The following is a 17,468-nucleotide window of genomic DNA, read 5'->3' as shown; positions in this document are numbered from 1 at the left end:
GGACGGAGCTGTCTGCTGATAATGATGTGAGCGGTCTGCAGCCTGGTGGGTTAGTGCATGGGGGTGGGGAGCCAGGACTCCTGGGTTCTGTCTTCAGCTGTGGGAGGGGAGAGGGGTCTAGTGGATTAGATGGGGCAGGGGGAACCAGGACTCCTGGTTCCTATTTGCATCTCTGCTAGTATTAATAACTGCATTTCTATGGTGTTCCCCGATCAAAGCAACACCCGCATGGTAATGAATTATCCCAAGTTTGGTTCCTGGTGAAGGGGGCTCACAGGGTGAGATGGGGGTGCTGGACATGGTGGGTCACCAATCAGTTGTCATCTAACTCAGTGGTTCTCAACCAGGGGTATACATACTCCTGGGGGTACGCTGAGGTCTTCCAGGGGGTACATCAATTAGTCTAGATCTTTGCCTAGTTTTGCAACAACCTACCTACAAAGCACTAGCGAAGTCAGTGCAAACTCAAATTTCATGCAGACAATGACTTGTTTATACTGCACTATATACTATACACTGAAAGGTAAGTACAATATTTATATTCCAATGGATTTATTTTATAATGTGGTAAAACTGTGAAAGTCAGCAATTTCTCAGTAACAGTGTGCTGTGACACTTCTGTATTTTTATGTCTGTTTTTATAAGCAAGCAGTTTTTAAGTGAGGTGAAATTTGGGGGAACGCAAGACAAATCAGATTCCTGAAAGGGGTACAGTCGTCTGGAAAGGTTGAGAGCCACTGATCTAACTCAGCCCCAATGACTTTCATTCATTGCATTAATGTAGGGTCCCTATCTGATCCCCTTGATTCCTGGGGTCAGTCGAGAGTCACCCATTGACTGCAGTGGGTAGGGGCCGATTCTGATCTCAGATCCACTGGGTGAAACCGGAGTCACCCCCTCCCCAAGTGGCGTCGGAACCAGCTCCTTGTCTCCACACCCTCAGCTGGATCTGTCAGGAACGATGGGCCTGCACAGGCACAGGGGCAGTGGGGCAATGGGGATGGGCTGGAGCTGTCCTGCTCGGACCCAGGTTAGGTTCTCTGGGTGAACAGCATAGGCCAGAGCTCCCAGTACAGTCCAGATTCAGGAGGGAGGGGATAGGACCCTTCATCACAGTGGGGGGAAGGGAGAGCAGGGGAGAGGAAGTGAAAGCACTAGGGGCTGCTATTGCAGCAGGTCAGGGAGCTGCAATAGTGCTCCCCCTCCTGCTCTACACTCCTCCTGGCCCCCACCCCACTCTGCAGACTCCCTGCCCTACCCCTCCACACAGACACCCACCCCATCCTGGGCCTCACAGCCCCCTCACCCCACCCTGGGCCCGACACAGAGTCCTCCCCAGACAGCTAGGCCCTATCCCTGCCTCCTCCGCCCTTTCACAGAGCCCCTGCCCCCTCCACCTCCTACTCTGCACCCCCCCCAGACACTCCCCCATCCCCGACTCCTCCCTACAGCCTTAGGCCTCACCTTGCCCTGCCCCCCTGACCATGCTCTGCCCCCCAGCTCCTTCCTGGGGCCCAACCCAGGCTCACTCCATACTGCTAAGCCCCACCCTGGTCCTACAGAACCCCCCTCCTAGGCCCCTGCCCTGTCCCCTCCCCTCACTGTGGTGTTTAGGAGTCACCACAGTGACAGCATTACAAAGGCGGGGGCTCTGATCTAGAACCTCCAGGCCCCCAGGGTTCTGGGGCCACCAGGAAATCAGTCTGGGACGTGGGCTTGGCTGGGGACACGACAGCAGGAGGGAGGGGCATTTGGGGGTCGCTGAGGGAATTGGGTTGCAGGATCCCAGTCACGGGGAGCTGGGGCACACATACACCATGGACTACCTGACCGTGCCTGTTGTGTCCGGCATCCAGATGGAGAAGCCTCCATACAAGGAGGAGATGCCCCCTGTCTCCCAGGCCTCCTTGCAAGCCACCTCGGCCTCCTCCCACCCCACGAAGATATTGAAAGGTAATAGGTTGCTCCCTGGACACCCCATCCCCCCACCCCTCTGCATACGCCCCCACCCCAGCTTCCAACCCCCCACTGCCCAACACCTCTCCCCAATAAGAGCCAAAGGGAAGATGGGGCTCCTCCCGCTATAATGCTCTCCCCATCCTGCAACCCCCCCCAAACACCCCATACTCCCCCCCCCAAGCCCCAGTACCACTGCCTGAGGAGAGCCAGAGGGAACATGGAACCTTACTGCACCCCAAGTCCCCCACAGGCTGCTCCTGCCCCCTACACAGCCCCCCATACAACCCACAGCCCGCCCTGCCCCGCCTCCCATAACTATCATTTGTCCTGTTCCTTCCCTACCATGGCTGATCTGTGGCATCTGTGCCCAGGGAAGCAGGACCCCCGGCAGGGGCGGAAGTGGAGGGGCACCATGGTCCTGCTGCGCCTGGCGTGGGAGAGGACCTTGCCCCGGCTGCTGACCCTGCGGGCCATCATCCACAAGCTCACTCATCTGCTGGCCTTCGAACTCTTCATCCTCACTGTGGTTTTCATCCACACGGCAGTGCTGGTGGTGCAGACCTTCGCCGCGGTGCAGGTCCGTGGAGGTAAGGCTGCCCCCGCCCTGGCCTGGCCATGGGAGTCATCCCATTCTCCTCCCCGCCATCCCAGCCATGGGGATCACCCCCCCACACACCCTGGTCTGGCCATGTGGATCATCCCATTACCCCTCCCCCCGTCCCAGCCACGGGGATCACCCCCTGGCCTTGGGTTGGCCATGGGAATCATCCCATTACCCCTCCCATCCATCCCAGCCATGGGGATTGCTCCCCTCCTGCCCTTGTCTGGCCATGGGAATCATCCCATTTCCCTCCCCACCATACATGGGGATAGCCCCATTGCTCCCCCATCTCAGCTATCGGGATTGACCCCTTCCATCCTGCCCCAGATCCACTGTCTTCCACCAAGCCTGGGGTTGCTCCATTGCCCCACACTCACCCTAGGACACCCTATCACCCAGTCATAGGGTTGGCCTATTGCTCTCTGCCCAGTTCCCTCTCACCCAGACAGTGGTCTTCCCAGTGCCCCCTGCTAACCTAAGAGATGCTGCCACCCCCCGTTGAGGTCACCCCATTTCCCCTTCCAAGCAGGTGTGTCCATCTCACCTCAGGGACTAGCTCATGGTTATGCTGGGTATTATGGTAGTGCCTGCTAACCTGGGTGAGAGGAGCTCAGAGTCTGAATAGACATGGGGAAACTGAGGCACCAAGTGGGAGCACGTTGCCCCAGGTCACACAGGAGATCAGTAGCAGAGCTGGGAATAGAACCCAGGACTTGTGGCTCCCAGCACCCCTGCTCTAACCACTAGGAACCCCTCTACCCAGAGAGGGAACCCAGGAGTTCTGGCTCCCGTTCCCACTAGGCCATGCTGTCTGCATTCAGGAAGGGGCTGAGTCCAGCGTGTGGGTGCCCGTTGTCACACAGGGTTTGTTCTCTAGGCCGGGCGTGGATGGTGAGGGCAGAATTGCCTAGTGGGTACGTGACCTCACGCCAGCCCCCTCACCCCCTCAGAGTGGTTCTTCTCTGCCATGGACGCTGTCTTCCTGTGTGTGTACGTGCTGGAGGCACTGCTGAAACTCATCGCCCTGGACCTCGACTACTTCCGCAATCCCTGGAATGACATTGGTGGGTTACCATGGGAGGGGGCCAGGGAACCCTGACTCAGAGGTGGGGCAGAGAGATTCCCAGTGGCTGGGGTCCATGGGGGGGCTGAGACGAGCCACCTGGGGGTGGCCTGGGGGTCAGGGCAGCGGGGCAAGGGAGCAGGCGAGTGCCTGGGAGGGGGTGATGTGCGTGTGCAGGGGAAGTGGGTGTTGGGGAACTGTAGTAGTGCCTCCTTTCCTCGAGGCTGTTCCCTCTTTCTCACAGATTTTTTCGTCATGATCATGATGGTGCTGGACTTTGTGCTGCCGCTCCTCATCTCCCCGGGCCACAACACCCACGAGAACGCTGTCAGCCTCTTCCGCGTGCTCCGCGTCTTCAAGGGTGTCCGGGCTGTGCGGGTCCTGAGGCTGCTGCTCACACTGCGGTCAGTGCCTGGCGGGCATGAGGGGTAGAGGGAGTGAAGCGCTGGGCAATGGAGCTGGGGCCCTGGGTGCTGTAGCTTTGCTATGACCCCTGCCTTCTCCCTGCCCCCCAGGGGCCCTCCCCTGGTGTGACACCTGGATGCCCCCTTGCTCTTTCCCTGCCCCTCTGGGTGGCCTTCCCTGCTGTGCCTCCCTGGGTGCCCCTTTGCTCCCTACCCCCTGGGTGCTCTGCCACCTGGGTTCCCCCCTTGCTTTCTCCCTGTCCCCCAGGTGCTGTCCCCCTGCCCTGTGCTACCACGCCCCTGCTGACCCCAGTGCCATCCCTCTGTCCCCCTTGGTAACCTCACACTCCCCTCCCCACGTGCCCTGGGACAACCCCCATGAGTGGGTTCTTTTCTGGCCAGTGCCCCATCCACAGCAGATCCCATGGGTCTCCTGCAGCCCTGAGGCCCCCCACAAACCCCCTATTTCTGCCCCCAGGGTGCTGGAGAACCTGCAGGAGCTGACAAGCACCTTCGCGCTGTCTGGCCCGTCCATCGGGGCCATCCTGCTGCTGATGTTCACCTGCCTCTGTATCCTGCCATGGGGCGGGAGGAGGGGGCTCTGTCCTTCCCCACAGTGAGATGAATGGGGGGTGCTATGGAAGGCGAGGGGGTGCAGCGGGGCTCTCTCCCCTGTGGGGTCAGGGTGCAGCAAGGGCTCTCTTCCTGGGGGTACCTGATGCTTGCCAGGGCTGGGAGGCACCTCACCACCACCTGCCTTTAGCATGAAGCAGCCTTGTCTGTGCCTACTATAGATCGGCTGCCTAAACCCACCAGCCTCTGGCAGCACCAGCCCGGCCTTCCAGGCCCCCGCAAGACCCACTCTCTCTGTTCAGGTCATGACAGGCACACCCCAGCCCTGAGTGCTCGAAGCATGTCCTGCAGGATCCAGCCCTTTAGCCGCTGGACACTCCCAGACTTCCCAGGCTTACTGCTCCCAAAGGGGCTGTACAAAGCAGCTGGTAAGTCAGCTCAGGCCCACCCCTTTGCCTGGCACCACGGCACCTGCATTTATAGGGAAAACAATAAGTGTATTGTCCGGGAACTGAGACTCCAGTGACATATTGGAAGCAAAGACACAAAACAAAATTGTTGCCCACTTTCTAACACCTCAGCTTAACTCTCTGGGCACCCTCCTGTTGAAAGAGCCTGATCTCACCTAAAGGTCACTCCAGTATGTTCCACCAAGCCTGGCTGAGATCCCACATTCAGGAAGCAAACCTGCTGTCCCTTCCCTTCCTAGGTGAGGGATTCCTGTCTGTTTTCTCTGCCCCCCAAATATAGTCAAGCAAACCTTTGAAGTGCATCTCAAGGTAAGGTCTCCCCCCTCCCCCACTTTCTCTTCCTGTTAGTTTCTTTCTGAAGTTCTTGCACGCCTTCATTTGCAGTCAGACTGGTGCTAGGCGACCCCTTGTGAAGGAGCCAGTACACAGTACGCATGCAGACAGATCCATGGCTAACTGGCCCTCGTCTGACAGGAAACCTGTTTTTCTACCCTTGCTGGTGGCCCCAGCCACAGCTGTCAGACCATATTGTCAGTGCAGGTACAGAACTCCTTACACAGCATCCTCCTCACGTGCCTTTCCTGATGATAGCGGAGTGACGCCGGCTTGTATCTGAGACCTCACATGATGTTCTTTGGTGAACTAGACCACATATGTCAGACTCAGCAGGTTCCTGTAACCCCTCTGCACCCCCCTCCCCAGGCGGCATTGGGAGGTCCTTGGCTCACAGCACTGTTGCTCCTTACCCCCTCACCCCCCAGTCATGTTTTCGGTGGTGCTGCATGACCTGTTCCAGAACTCTGACCCCCATCGCTTCGGGGAGCTCTTCGACACCATCTTCACCCTCTTCCAGCTCTTCACGCTAGACGACTGGTCCTTCATCTACCTGGACAGCGTCCAAGGGGGTGAGACACCTTCCCCACCCCTGCACCATAGGACAGGACCCTGGTGTTCTATCCCCATGCTGGGAGGGAAGGGGGGTCTTAGTGCTTAGAGCAAGGGGGACAAGGGGCTGGGAGCCAGGACTTCTGGGTTCTAGCTCCAGTTCTGGGAGGGGAGTGAGATCTATTGGGTTATAGAGTGGTTGGGTATATATTGGGTTATGGCCAGGAACCAGGACTCCTGGATTCTTTTCCTGACACTGCTCCATGCCCAATAGAAGCTCACCCTTCCCTTTTCAGGTGCCTCATACATTATCTTCTTCCTGATGGCCTACATCCTCATTGAGTACTTCACCTTCCTTAAGTGAGTCCAGCCCCTTCAGCACACTGGTCCTCCCCTGACCCCAGCTCTCCCATCCCCTCCTCATCCTAGTTCCATATCCCTATGCCCCTCCACACACCTCCTCCCTCATGGCACTCAGCCCCTGGAGAGGGAAATAGGCCCATATCCCCCAGCTTGAGCCAGCCAGTTCCCACACCTGGGGACCTGATCAGAGCCGGTGTCCCTTAGAGGGGGAAGGACCCGTGTCCCAGCCTTATCCCACGCCCCTCTCTCTCTCTCTCTCTCTCTCAGCCTGGTCATTGCTGTCCTGGTGGACAATTTCCAGTTGACCCTGATCAAGCGCCAAGAGCTGCAGAAGCAGAAGGTGCCTCTTCCCACACCCTAAGGAATGGGGGAAGTAGGCATGTGAGGGAGTTGTCTCAGCAGCCCAGCTATTCCAGCCTGGGAAGGGAGTGGGGTCTAGTGGATTACAGCAGGGGTGTTTGGTTAGGAGCTAGGACTCCCAGCTCTGGTAGGGCAATGGTCTCTAGTGGTTATGGGGGGTGGGGCAGGCTTCCTAGATTCTATCCTTGGCTCTGGGAGGAGAGTGGTATCTAGTGGTTAGAATCAGGAGGTGGTGGAGGTCAGGGCTCCTGGGTCCTCTTCCTGGTTCTGTCCCCGACTCCCTCCATGCCTGAGTTTCCCCCACTGAAACAAGGGGACAATGGGCTTTTCCCCCTGTCGGGTCCATGTTTAATGCTGGGCTTGTTCTTCTCTCCCCCCCCCCACCCTTGTGTTACAGAGTCTGCTGCAGCCCAAGGAGAGCAGCATAGAAGATATTGTATCAGGCAAGCCAGCCCAGGGTAAGCTCCCCTCCCTCTACCTCTGGCTGGTGGGGGACAGTTCAAAAGGGCAGTATGACCCCCACCCCCGAGGTTGTTTAGGGAGTGGGGGATACCGGGTTGGATGGGCCCATGGGTCTGACCCTTGGATACCAGGCTCCCAAGTGCCTGCACTGTGGGGAACCCCCTCTAGGGGGCTCTCTGTCTCCATGACGTGTTCAGCCCCCAGACACTGTGGGGCAAGAGGGTTCCAGGCCATTGTTGAGATCCAGCAAATTCGTCTCACCCACACGCCACCCCCTGCTGTGGGTTCTCCTCCCTGGGGTGGGTGGAGGCTGGTGTCTCCCGCCTGGCTGGAGTCCCACAGAGGTCTCTCTCTGTCCCCCCACAGAGGGACACATGAAGCTGGAGGACGATGAAGCCTTCCTGGCTCAGCTCATCAAGCACATGGATGGCAGCGAGAGGTAAGGGGCCCCCATAGCACAGCCTCTTCCCTCCATCCCATGTGGAAATAGCCAACATGGGGCACGTCAGAGTGGGGTAATGGGCCTTTCCAGCCCCTCTCTCCCATCAGATCCATGGACCCATCTGGCCTGGTATCTGCCCCCCCCCATCAGATCCACAGGCCCATCTGGCCTGGTATCTGCCCCCCCCCCCCCAATCAGATCCACAGGCCCATCTGGCCTGGTATCGCCCACCACAGATCAGTTCCAGGGGCACATGTATCCAGAGGGGCCCTGGCAGGAGGGGACTCTGGAGGTAGCACCCCTTAGGAGAGCAGGCTCTGACCCCGAGGAAGTCACTCTGCCCCATCCCAGCAGGGAGAAGCAGCTGCTCTTCACCTACCTGCAGCTGATGGCGTCAGTTGAGCACCTCCAGCAGCAGTTCCGCTCCCAGGCCGCCACCACCAACAAGATTGTCGACAGCTTCTTCGAGGTGGGGTACCGGCATCCAGTGCAGGGGAGGGCTGGATGGGCCCAGGGGTCTGAGCCAGGGCAGAGGATACCAGGCTGGATGGGCACAGGGGTTTGAGGCAGGAGGGCGGATATCAGGCTGGATAGGCCCAGGGTGTCTGAGCCAGGGCGGAGGATACCGGGCTGGATGGGCCCAGGGGTGATAACAGGCTGGATGGGCCCAGGGGTCTGACCCAGGATAGCAGGAGTGGGAATACTGGGTGGGATGGGCCCATGGGTCTGAGCCAGGAGGGGGGATACCACGTGGGATGGGCCCAGGGATCTGATTCAGAGTAGCAGGGAAGGGGGCGGGATACTGGGTATGATGGACCCACCGCTAGGGAGCCATCAGTAGCCATTGCGCTGCCAGATGCAGTAGTCCAGGGGCAGATTCTCCCCCTGGGGTAGGGCTCAGTTTGTGGGGGCCCCATGGTGCAGCAAGTCAGGGTTGGCTCCATGCCCGAGTGCACCATGCTGCTCCGTCCCCTCTGGGCAGGAATCAGAAAGGAGACCACAGTGGAGGACACTACTCTCTCCCCTCTGTTCCTTGCAGACAGCCGAGCAGGACTTTCCCCACCACTGAAAAGGCCGGGCTGTCCACACTGTGGGGAAAGGATGTGCCCGGAGGCCCAGGCACTGCAGCCATGAGGCTGGGACAGGCCCCAGATCCAGCCCTCGCCCAGACACTGCCACGGCTCTGTATTAAAAGGCTCCTGGCCACCAGGGATGCAGGGGAAATGGTGTGTGAAGAGTGACAGTGAGGGGAAGGATGTCAGGCCACACCATGTCTTTTCCCTGCTTTGGGCCCCAGACTCCTGGGTTCTCCCCCCAGATCTGGGGGGAGGAGGGAAGCTAGTGCATTAGAGTAGGGGTGGGAGGCTGGGAGCCAGGACACCTGGGTTCTATGCCCAGCTCTGATGGTCTTCCAATGTACACTGGCTCCTGGCCCTCCCCTGAACACAAGAGACACAGAAGCTCAGCTAAAGGACCCTGCAACCCCTGGCCTTGGCAGCTGAGCCCTGTGGGGAAGAATTTACAAGGGCCAGCACTGCAGCCACTGCACCAGTGCCCAGGGATCCCTGCTGAGCTGGTCCTAGGGGCCTTGGGAATCTCAAGGACAAAGGCCAACTGATGTCCGTGTCTGGGAGCGATGCCAGACAGATTCAGATGGGGAATGAGGGGCAGAGGTTTAGCAGTGAGGGGGATTCTTCAGCAAGGCAGCTCTCCTGGGATAGGGGAACGCTCCACCCCTTGGGGACTTTACATCCAGGCTGCACAGCTCTAAAAGCCATGCTGTGGTCCCACCCCCAAATCTGGGCCGGGGGCAGGAAAGGCTGCAGGGGGTCAGGTTGGGGCTCAGAACGGGCCCCTCCAGAATCAGACAAATCAATCTTCAGGCACCATGCACCTGGGGCTTGGAGCCTTTATTGGCGAGCAGTGGGGATGGTGCCAGAGGAAAGGACCCCCCCCGGGAGAGTGGCTGGGTAAGGCAATGACTCCAGCCTCTGGGGGGTGGGCTGTCCTGCTGGGCTGGGCCAGCCATGGGAGAACTGTGCAAACACAGAAGACAAGCAGTTTTAGCCCTGGGCTCGCAGAAGGGTGGTCTTGTGCTGCTAGTGCTTTAAATGGAGCAGAACTGGGAACCACAAAAGGTTAGTGCAGTCAGGAGGGCACTGGACTGGGAGCCAGGACTCCTGGGCTCTATTCCCTGAGCTGGGCAGTCCCTTTTCCTCTGGGTGCCTGTTTACCCTCCCACCTTGGGTCTGTTACGACTGTGAGGTCTTCAGGGCAGGGACTGTTTCTCATTCTGTATTTGAGCTGCACCTGGACCAACAGGGGTCTCTGATCTTGCTCACGGGCTGCACTATGCCCAGTGCAACAGGGCCCCCCAATCTCAGTTGGAGTCTGTCCGGTGCCTGGCGCAACAGTCCCAACAACTGCAGAGTCCAGTGCAGATTGGCTCAATCACCCACCGGGCAGTGTCAGGACCCAGGTCAGGTGCCAGTAATCCATGGGGCAGAGCAGTGGACACAGCTTGACACTTGCCCCTCGGCAGCGCTCCCCCTCCGGGGAGAGGCAAACCCAGTGCCAGCCCCACTGCAGTACTGTAGCGCCATCCAGAAGGAGACCTGCAATCAGAGAGGGAGGGATCAGAGCTGACCTGGGCCATCATGGGCCAGGCCTCCGATGGGACAAACCCAGAGCAGTTTTGTGTCCCCCATCTCTGGCCCCTCTCAATGCCTGACAGGGACGAGAGAGGGTGGGGGATGATCCCTGGATCTCAGCCACAGACTGGCCAGCATAAATTCACTCCCCCTCCCACAGGCCTGAGGTTGCCAGCTCCACAACCAGCAATAACTGGAGCAGAGTAGCCTAAGCTTGGGATGAACTGATTATGAAGTAGGGTGACAGGCCAGTGGGTTACAGTGTGGGGGCTCGGAAACAGGACTCCTAGGTTCCATCCCCAGCTCTGGGAGGGGAGAGGGGTCTAGTGGTTAGAGCGGCAGGGGAGGAGGGAGGTATGGGAGCCAGGACTCCTGGGTTCTGTTCTGTCCCTGGCTCTGCTGCTGACTCTCCAGTGACTTTGGGGGAGTCCCTTCACTCTCTTGGTGCCTGTTTCCTTTCCGTCCTTTGTCTGTTCAGACTGAGAGCTCTTGGGGCAGGGCCTGTCTCCCACTGTGTCTGTGCTGCACCTGATCTTGTGGGGGGCAAGGCTTTTAGGTGCTACCTAGGTAATACCAATAGAACAGCAGTGTCTCGAGCTAGGCTCTCTCTCTGTCTGAGTGCCGGTCTGTCCCTCAGCCCACCAGCTGCTGACCCTTACCTCATTAGTGAATTCATCTAGTGAGGGATCATTCCCATTTACAGATGGGGAAACTGAGGCACAGAGCAGGGAAAGGATGTAGAATGATAGAATTGTAGGGCTGGAAAGGACCTCAGGAGGCCATCTAATCCATAGCCCCACGCTATGGCAGCGTTACATAGATCTAGCCCATCCCTGACAGGTGTGTGTCTAACTTGTTCTTGAAACCTCCAGTGACGGAGATTCCACATCCTCCCTGGGTGATCTGTTCCAGTGCTTAACCACCTGAGAGTTACAAAGTTTTTCCTGATAGCCACCTAAATCTCCCTTGCTGTGAATTAAGCCATTTATTTCTTGTTCTACCCTAGGTGGGCATGGAGAACAATTGCTCACCATCCTCTTTAGTACAACCTTTTACATATTTGAAGACTTATGTCCCCCTTCAGCCTTCAGTTCTCTCGCCTAAACATGCCCAATTCTTTCAACCGTTCCTCACAAATCCTTGCTCTCCTATGGACTCTCCTGTTTGTTCAGAGCTTTCCTAAAGTGTGGGACACAAAACGGGACCCAGCACTCCAGCTGAGGCCTCAACAGTGCTGAGCAGAGCACAGCAATTACCTCCTGTGTCTTCCATCCGCCCCCTGCTGCTGACAGAGCCCAGCATGACATTTGCCCTTTTCACAACAGCATCATGCTCTTGGCTCATGTTCAATTTGTGATCCACTACCCCCCCAGATCCTTTTCTGCAACCCGACTGCCTACCCAATACGTCCCCATTTGATAGTTGTGCATTTCATTTTTCTTTCCTAAATGGAGTACTTTGCACTTGTCTGTACTGACTTTCACCTTGCTGATTTCAGATCAGTTCTCCAGTTTATCACCATCATTTTTCATTCTAATTCCATGCACCAAAGAGCTGGCAGCCCCTCCCAACTGGGCATCATCTGCAAATGTTATAAGCATACTCTTCGCTCCATCATCCAAGGCATTAGTGAAAATACTGAATAGAACCAGATCCAGGACAGACCCCTGCAGGACCCCACTGAATACATCCTCCCAGTTTGACAGCGAACCATTGAGAACTACTCTTTGAGGATGGTCTTTCAACCAGTTGTGCAGCCTTTTATAGCAATTTAATCTAGACGACATTTCCCTAGTTTACTTAAGAGACTGTCCTGTGGGACTGCGTCAAAAGCTTTACTAAAGTCCAGAAATCATGTCCACTGCTTCCCCTTTATCCACTAGGCCAGTAACCCTGTCAAAGAAGGAAATTAGATTGGTTTGGTATGATTGGTTCTTGACAAACCCGTGCAGCTATTTCTTATAACCCTAGTTTCTTCTAGGTGCTTACAAACTGGTTGTTTAATCATTTGTTCCAGTATCTTTCCTGTATTGTAGTTAGGCAGACTGGTCTATACATTCCCAGGTCCTACTCCCCCCTCCCCCGTTTTTAAAGACAGATACTATGTTACCCTTTTCCAGTCCCCTGGGACCTCACCATAATGGTTCTGAGATTGCTTTGGCTAGTTCCTTAAGTACCATCGGGCAATTTTCATCAGGCCCTGCCAACGTGAATACATCTAACTTATCTAAATACTATAAAATCATGGAACTGCAGGGCTGGAAGGGACCTTAAGAGGCCATCAAGTCCACCTCCCAGCACTGAAGCAGAACCAAGTAAAACCTAGACCATCCCTGACAGGTGTTTGTCCAACATGTCCTTAAAAACCTCCACTGATGGGGATTCCACAACCACCCCTGGAAGCCTGTTCCAGAGCTTAACTACCATTATAGTTAGGAAGTTTTTCCTACTATAACCTAAATCTCTCTTGCTGCAGATTAAGCTCATGACTGTCTGTCCTACCTTCGGTGGACATGGAGAACATTGGCCTCTTTACAACAACCCTTAACATATATGAAGATTGTTCCCTCCCCCCATCTCCTTTAATCTGTTCTTTCCCTAATCTGGTCTGAGATCCTTCCCCCATGCTAATAGTAATTGTTAAGCATCTGCTCCCAATTAACCTTTTTAGTGAAGACTGAAGCAAAAAAGGCATTAAACACTTCAACCTTCTCTCTCTCTCCTCCATTATATGCTCTCCTTCCCCATTGAGTAACGACCTACACTTTCCTTAGTCTTACTCTTATTTCTGCTGTATTTAGAGACTCTCTTCTTGTACAAGGTCAGCAGCAGAGCTGGGAACAGAAACCAGAAGTCCTGCACCCCAGTGCCCTACCCATTATGCCAGTCAGCTGGTGTTGGCAAAGTGGCTGGGACCGTGGCACATCCTACCCCCTCAGCATTGGGAGTGGCTCCTGAACCCACCTTCAGAAAATGACTGCCTTGGTGGAGGGCTCAGTGCGGAGAGCTCTGCTCTCGAAGGCCAGGCCATTCCCAGGAAGGGGAGAGGCCAGGAGCGGGCACAGCCAGACGAGGTGCCACCTGTCCCCCAATGCCTCCTGCAGGTTGCGACGCCAGCCCAGGTCATAGCAGCGGCTCTTCCCAAAACACTCCCTGGTCGTCTGGCCACGCAGGCTTAGCAGCACGTGTAAGAACAGGAAGCCGGAGCAGAAGAGGAAACTGACCACGCAGGTGTCAGCCATGAAAGCATAGATGAAAGTCGAGGTGTTCACCTGGCCTGGGGAAACACAAGGGGGTGCAGTCAGTGCTAGGAGCCAGGCATTCCCCAAGGGTGCACCTAGCATTCCCCAAGGGTGCACCTAGCATCCCCCAGTCACAACCAGGTATTGGCATGTTCTCATTAACCCTGCTCTGCTCCCTGTTCCACTGACATGCGCCGGCCTCTGGGGTAGGGCACAGGGACTGTTTATACTGGGATATCATAGTGGCCTCTGGAGTAGGGACTGAGGGAGGGCTTGGTGGCTCAGGTGACAGGGGAATGGGTTGTGGGGTTTCTAAGGAGCTGCCTATGCTGGAAGAGCCCCCGAGGTGCACACTCAAACCACAATCTGCAAAAGCAACATGTGATTTAGGGGTTTCTCAGTTTCCAAGGAGATGTCCTAAAAGGCTCTATTTTTCAGAGGGTAGAGGATCAGCAATATATAAAATCAGGGCCCTTTATGGAGCTTCTGGCTGATGCCCAAAATCACCAAATTTTGATCTGATGTTCCCGAGGCTCGGCTGCAACTCACAAAGTTTTTTTATCTAGGTATTTCCTAGGGGTTTTTTTTAATAAAACCAGTTGAGAACAGCTTGGTCCCAGGGAAACCAGTGGTGCTCAGTCCCCACATGTGGATGGACCCCTCCCGGCAGGTCCTGCCATGGCTGTACCCGTCAGCAGCATGAGCCACGGCATAAGGAGGAGGACGATGCTGTGCAGGGTGACTCCCTCGTGCAGGAGGTCCATGAAGATGTCAGCGTTGAGCAGGCTGGCGTAGAGCAGGGCCACCCAGCCGTGCAGCAGGAGGCACAGGAAGTAACGGTAGTTATGGTAGCCCACACACTGGCCCAGCAGCACACAGTGGTGGTCCCGGCGCAGCATGCACACATTGCAGGTGTAGCAGTGGAGACAGCGGGGGGGGACATGGGACTGGCAGGTGTAGCAGTACCTGGAAGGGAATCAGGGGGGTGATGCAGCGTTTCTCTGTCTCTCTCTCCCCCCCCCCATTCCAATAGCACGTCATATTGTGCTTTCCCTAGGGCCGGAAATAGAGTGGCAGCCCCAAAAGCAGGGCAGTCCTGGGCAGGGAGTCCCCAGCAAAGGACAATGGGCAACTGTCCCCATCCCAATCCCAGGCCACTGCCATGCCCCATCTTGTAGAAGAGCTCTCTCACAAACTCAGCGAATGGCAGCTGACAGTGCTCTAGCACCAACCTAAAGTTTGCCCGGTGCTGAGCTGCAGCTGCCTCAGGTGGGGCGCAGGTACTGTTTATACAGGGATCCCATCCCTCGCCCGGCACAAAGATGAAGCCGCCATGGGGGTAGAGGGGAGTGGGGCTGTTTATACAGGGATCCCATCTCTCACCTGGCACAGAGATGCAGCCACCTCTGGAGTGGGGTACCAGGGCTGTTTACATAGGGATCCCTTACCTGGCCCTGAGATGAAGGTGCCTCTGGGCTGTGGGAGAGCCCTCTGCCTCCCTCTAGCCCAGCCATACTCACTCCCAGCCCTGTCCCACGGCGCTTTCGGACAGCATGACACCTTTGATGCTTGGGCTGGTGGTGACGAAGAGGCCCATGTTGCCCAGCACGTTGGCCAGGAGGAAGAGCAGGAGGGGCAGGTGCAGGGCCAGGGGCAGCTGGGTGGGCTCCGCAGCCCAGAGAAGCAGGCAGAGCACCTCTATGCACAAGGCCCCCATCAGGGCCACGGTCACACACAGGGGCAGGCACAGCGCGGCATCCAGGCGCGGCCACCGCCCGCCCCAGCCCGCCTGCATGGCTGCCAGGGGGCGCCCCACGCGAGCGCTCCCAGGGGCACAGATCAGCCTCTCCCGCCGGGTGGGGCGGGGGTGCTGACTGCCACCCTGCCCTAAGGGGAGGGGGCGTCTCTCCTGGGCCTGGTGCCCTCCCCAAGATCTCTGCACCGGGGGGGGTGGGTCTCTGTCCCGGGTCGGGGCTCTAGGGAGGCCTCTCTTTCACTCTCCTCGGCCTCCGCTTCCGCCTCCAGCTCGGGTGCGGCAGCGCGCCCGGCCAATCAGGGGCTGGGAGGGCCCCTTTGCCCAACCTTCCCTCTGACAGAAACCGCGATCGACCAATCACGATGCTCAGGGGGGAGTCATGGTGCCCAGTGAGAGGAGCGGGGTCACCGCGCCCGGGGGAGACATGGTGCCCAGTGAGAGGAGCGGGGTCACCGCGCCCGGGGGAGACATGGTGCCCAGTGAGAGGAGCGGGGTCACCGTGCCCGGGGAAGTCCTGGTGCCCAGTGAGAGGAGCGGGGTCACCGTGCCTGGGGGAGACATGGTGCCCGGGGGAGTCATGGTGCCCAGTGAGAGGAGCGGGGTCACCGTGCCCGGGGGAGACATGGTGCCCAGTGAGAGGAGCGGGGTCACCGTGCCCGGGGGAGACATGGTGCCCGGGGGAGTCATGGTGCCCAGTGAGGGGAGCAGGGTCACCGTGCCTGGGGAAGTCCTGGTGCCCAGTGAGAGGAGCGGGGTCACCGTGCCTGGGGGAGACATGGTGCCCGGGGGAGACATGGTGCCCAGTGAGAGGAGTGGAGTCACCGTGCCCGGGGGAGACATGGTGCCCAGTGAGAGAAGCGGGGTCACCGTGCCCGGGGGAGACATGGTGCCCAGTGAGAGGAGCGGGGTCACCGTGCCCGGGGGAGACATGGTGCCCGGGGGAGTCATGGTGCCCAGTGAGGGGAGCAGGGTCACCGTGCCCGGGGAAGTCCTGGTGCCCAGTGAGAGGAGCGGGGTCACCGTGCCTGGGGGAGACATGGTGCCCAGGGGAGTCATGGTGCCCAGTGAGGGGAATGGGGTCACCGTGCCTGAGGGCCCACAATGCCCATAGGTCTCAGATGAAATTAGCAGAGCTTTGCCCTTTTTCAAGGTGGCCACCCTACCCCCTTGTTCCCGGGCCCATGCTCTGTCCCGCTGCCACACCTCGGTGCAGTCCAGCCCCTGCCCTGGAGGTTCATTCCATGGTATCTCCTTTGGGTTGCTTGTTTGGTACAGACCCTCCCCTGCTAAGTGCAGGCCAGAGACACCCACCATTCCACATGCTGTCCTGTGGGATGCCACACCCTGTGGTTGGACACATGCTGCCAGGCAGTGGCAGTGCTGGACAGTGCCTTGAAATCCCAGAGCCAAGCGATTAGTGTTTGGGGTGGAGGGGGAACTGCCATTTTTGGGGAGGCAAATGGGCCCGGTCTGCAAAAGGTGAGGGTTCAGGTACCTGGAAATTTGGGTCCTCCTTTGAGATTTCCTCTCCGGCCCACAATCGCTAGCCACTTCTGGGAGCGCCCAGCCCAGCCTGTGCTGCTAATAATAGCCCTGGTGTAACCAGAGCTACAGCACAGGGAGAGGGCACTTGAGACCTGCAGTGCTGCTGAATTGGGGGGAATCAGTGTTCTCTAAGTCAGCTCCCCTAGTCCCTACAGCTTTCCCTTCCCGGGGCAATCTCCCCACCTGAGCCCCCCTGCAGGTGCCTGGGGTGTTTATGTGTTGCTGGGATGGGGGTGGGGTACCAGGTCACAGCTTCGCTGCCAGGTGCTGGCTGATGGATATGGTATTGCCCTCCCAGGTCTCCCCCCATGCATGGCACTGGTCAGTGACATGTTCTTCCCTGCAGGGGACTTGCAGAATGGTAGTTAGACTTGTGCTTCTTGCAAGTATCTCCAAGAGCTTTGTGTGGGGTGCGGGGGGGGGGGGGGAGGGGAGTGTCAGTCCCTTGATTTTAGAGCTGGGAAACTGAGGCACTGAGCAGGGATGGAACTTGGTCAAGGTCACACAACAGGGCACTGGCAGAGCTGGGAGTGCAACCCGGGAGTCCTGGCTCTATCACTGGCCAAGCTGCCTCCCTTTGATTTTTGCAGCTGACGCCATCCTATCCCTGCTCCCAGCTCATTCCTTGGCCCTGGGTTCCTCCTGATGACTTAATGGCCTTTTCCAGGTCTGACACCTCTGCTCCTCATTGG

At 57.7% G+C, this 17,468-nt stretch overlaps 2 protein-coding genes across 4 annotated transcripts; one reads left to right on the top strand and one right to left on the bottom strand.

The window, feature by feature from the left end:
- The first annotated feature begins 24 nt into the window (after positions 1–24).
- On the top strand, positions 25–8,754 carry CATSPER1 (cation channel sperm associated 1). Its single transcript, XM_065552767.1, has 12 exons — positions 25–1,953; positions 2,331–2,546; positions 3,511–3,624; positions 3,868–4,027; positions 4,506–4,597; positions 5,832–5,975; positions 6,252–6,315; positions 6,523–6,658; positions 7,076–7,136; positions 7,507–7,579; positions 7,934–8,051; positions 8,622–8,754. Exons 1-12 carry the CDS (start codon positions 1,818–1,820, stop codon positions 8,649–8,651), a joined length of 1,344 nt encoding a protein of 447 aa, XP_065408839.1. The 5' UTR covers positions 25–1,817; the 3' UTR covers positions 8,652–8,754.
- A 712-nt stretch (positions 8,755–9,466) lies between these two features.
- Positions 9,467–15,561, bottom strand: ZDHHC24 (zinc finger DHHC-type containing 24). Of its 3 annotated transcripts, none has more exons than XM_005307976.4 (4): positions 14,996–15,561; positions 14,164–14,441; positions 13,198–13,510; positions 9,467–10,197 (listed from the first exon to the last, which is right to left on the bottom strand). In XM_005307976.4, the coding sequence occupies exons 1-3, from the start codon at positions 15,268–15,270 to the stop codon at positions 13,200–13,202; spliced, it is 864 nt and encodes a 287-aa protein (XP_005308033.2). In that variant the 5' UTR covers positions 15,271–15,561; the 3' UTR covers positions 9,467–10,197; positions 13,198–13,199. The 3 variants fall into 3 exon arrangements, with proteins under 3 accessions (XP_005308033.2, XP_042705573.2, XP_042705572.2); XM_042849639.2 differs by having other exon boundaries at positions 14,859–15,498; XM_042849638.2 differs by lacking the exon at positions 9,467–10,197 and adding an exon at positions 11,962–12,126 and having other exon boundaries at positions 14,996–15,507.
- Between the last annotated feature and the right edge of the window lie 1,907 nt (positions 15,562–17,468).

Source organism: Chrysemys picta, chromosome 7 (genome assembly GCF_011386835.1).
Source record: "Chrysemys picta bellii isolate R12L10 chromosome 7, ASM1138683v2, whole genome shotgun sequence".
NCBI classification, from domain to species: domain Eukaryota; kingdom Metazoa; phylum Chordata; order Testudines; family Emydidae; genus Chrysemys; species Chrysemys picta.
The sequence above is the reverse complement of the archived record's forward strand: the minus strand, read 5'-3'. Positions and strand labels throughout refer to the sequence as shown.

Bases quoted from the DNA above. Each gene is read 5' to 3' on its own strand.
- CATSPER1 (XM_065552767.1), top strand. From the start codon at position 1,818: ATGGACTACCTGACCGTGCCTGTTGTGTCCGGCATCCAGATGGAGAAG. The intron at 6,316-6,522 runs GTGAGTCCAGCC...GGTGTCCCTTAG, and splicing joins GAGTACTTCACCTTCCTTAA to AGGGGGAAGGACCCGTGTCC. The intron at 7,580-7,933 runs GTAAGGGGCCCC...GCCCCATCCCAG, and splicing joins CACATGGATGGCAGCGAGAG to CAGGGAGAAGCAGCTGCTCT.
- ZDHHC24 (XM_005307976.4), bottom strand. From the start codon at position 15,270: ATGCAGGCGGGCTGGGGCGGGCGGTGGCCGCGCCTGGATGCCGCGCTG. The intron at 14,442-14,995 runs GTGAGTATGGCT...ATTCCCTTCCAG, and splicing joins GCCGTGGGACAGGGCTGGGA to GTACTGCTACACCTGCCAGT. The intron at 13,511-14,163 runs GTACAGCCATGG...GTGTTTCCCCAG, and splicing joins GTGGCTCATGCTGCTGACGG to GCCAGGTGAACACCTCGACT.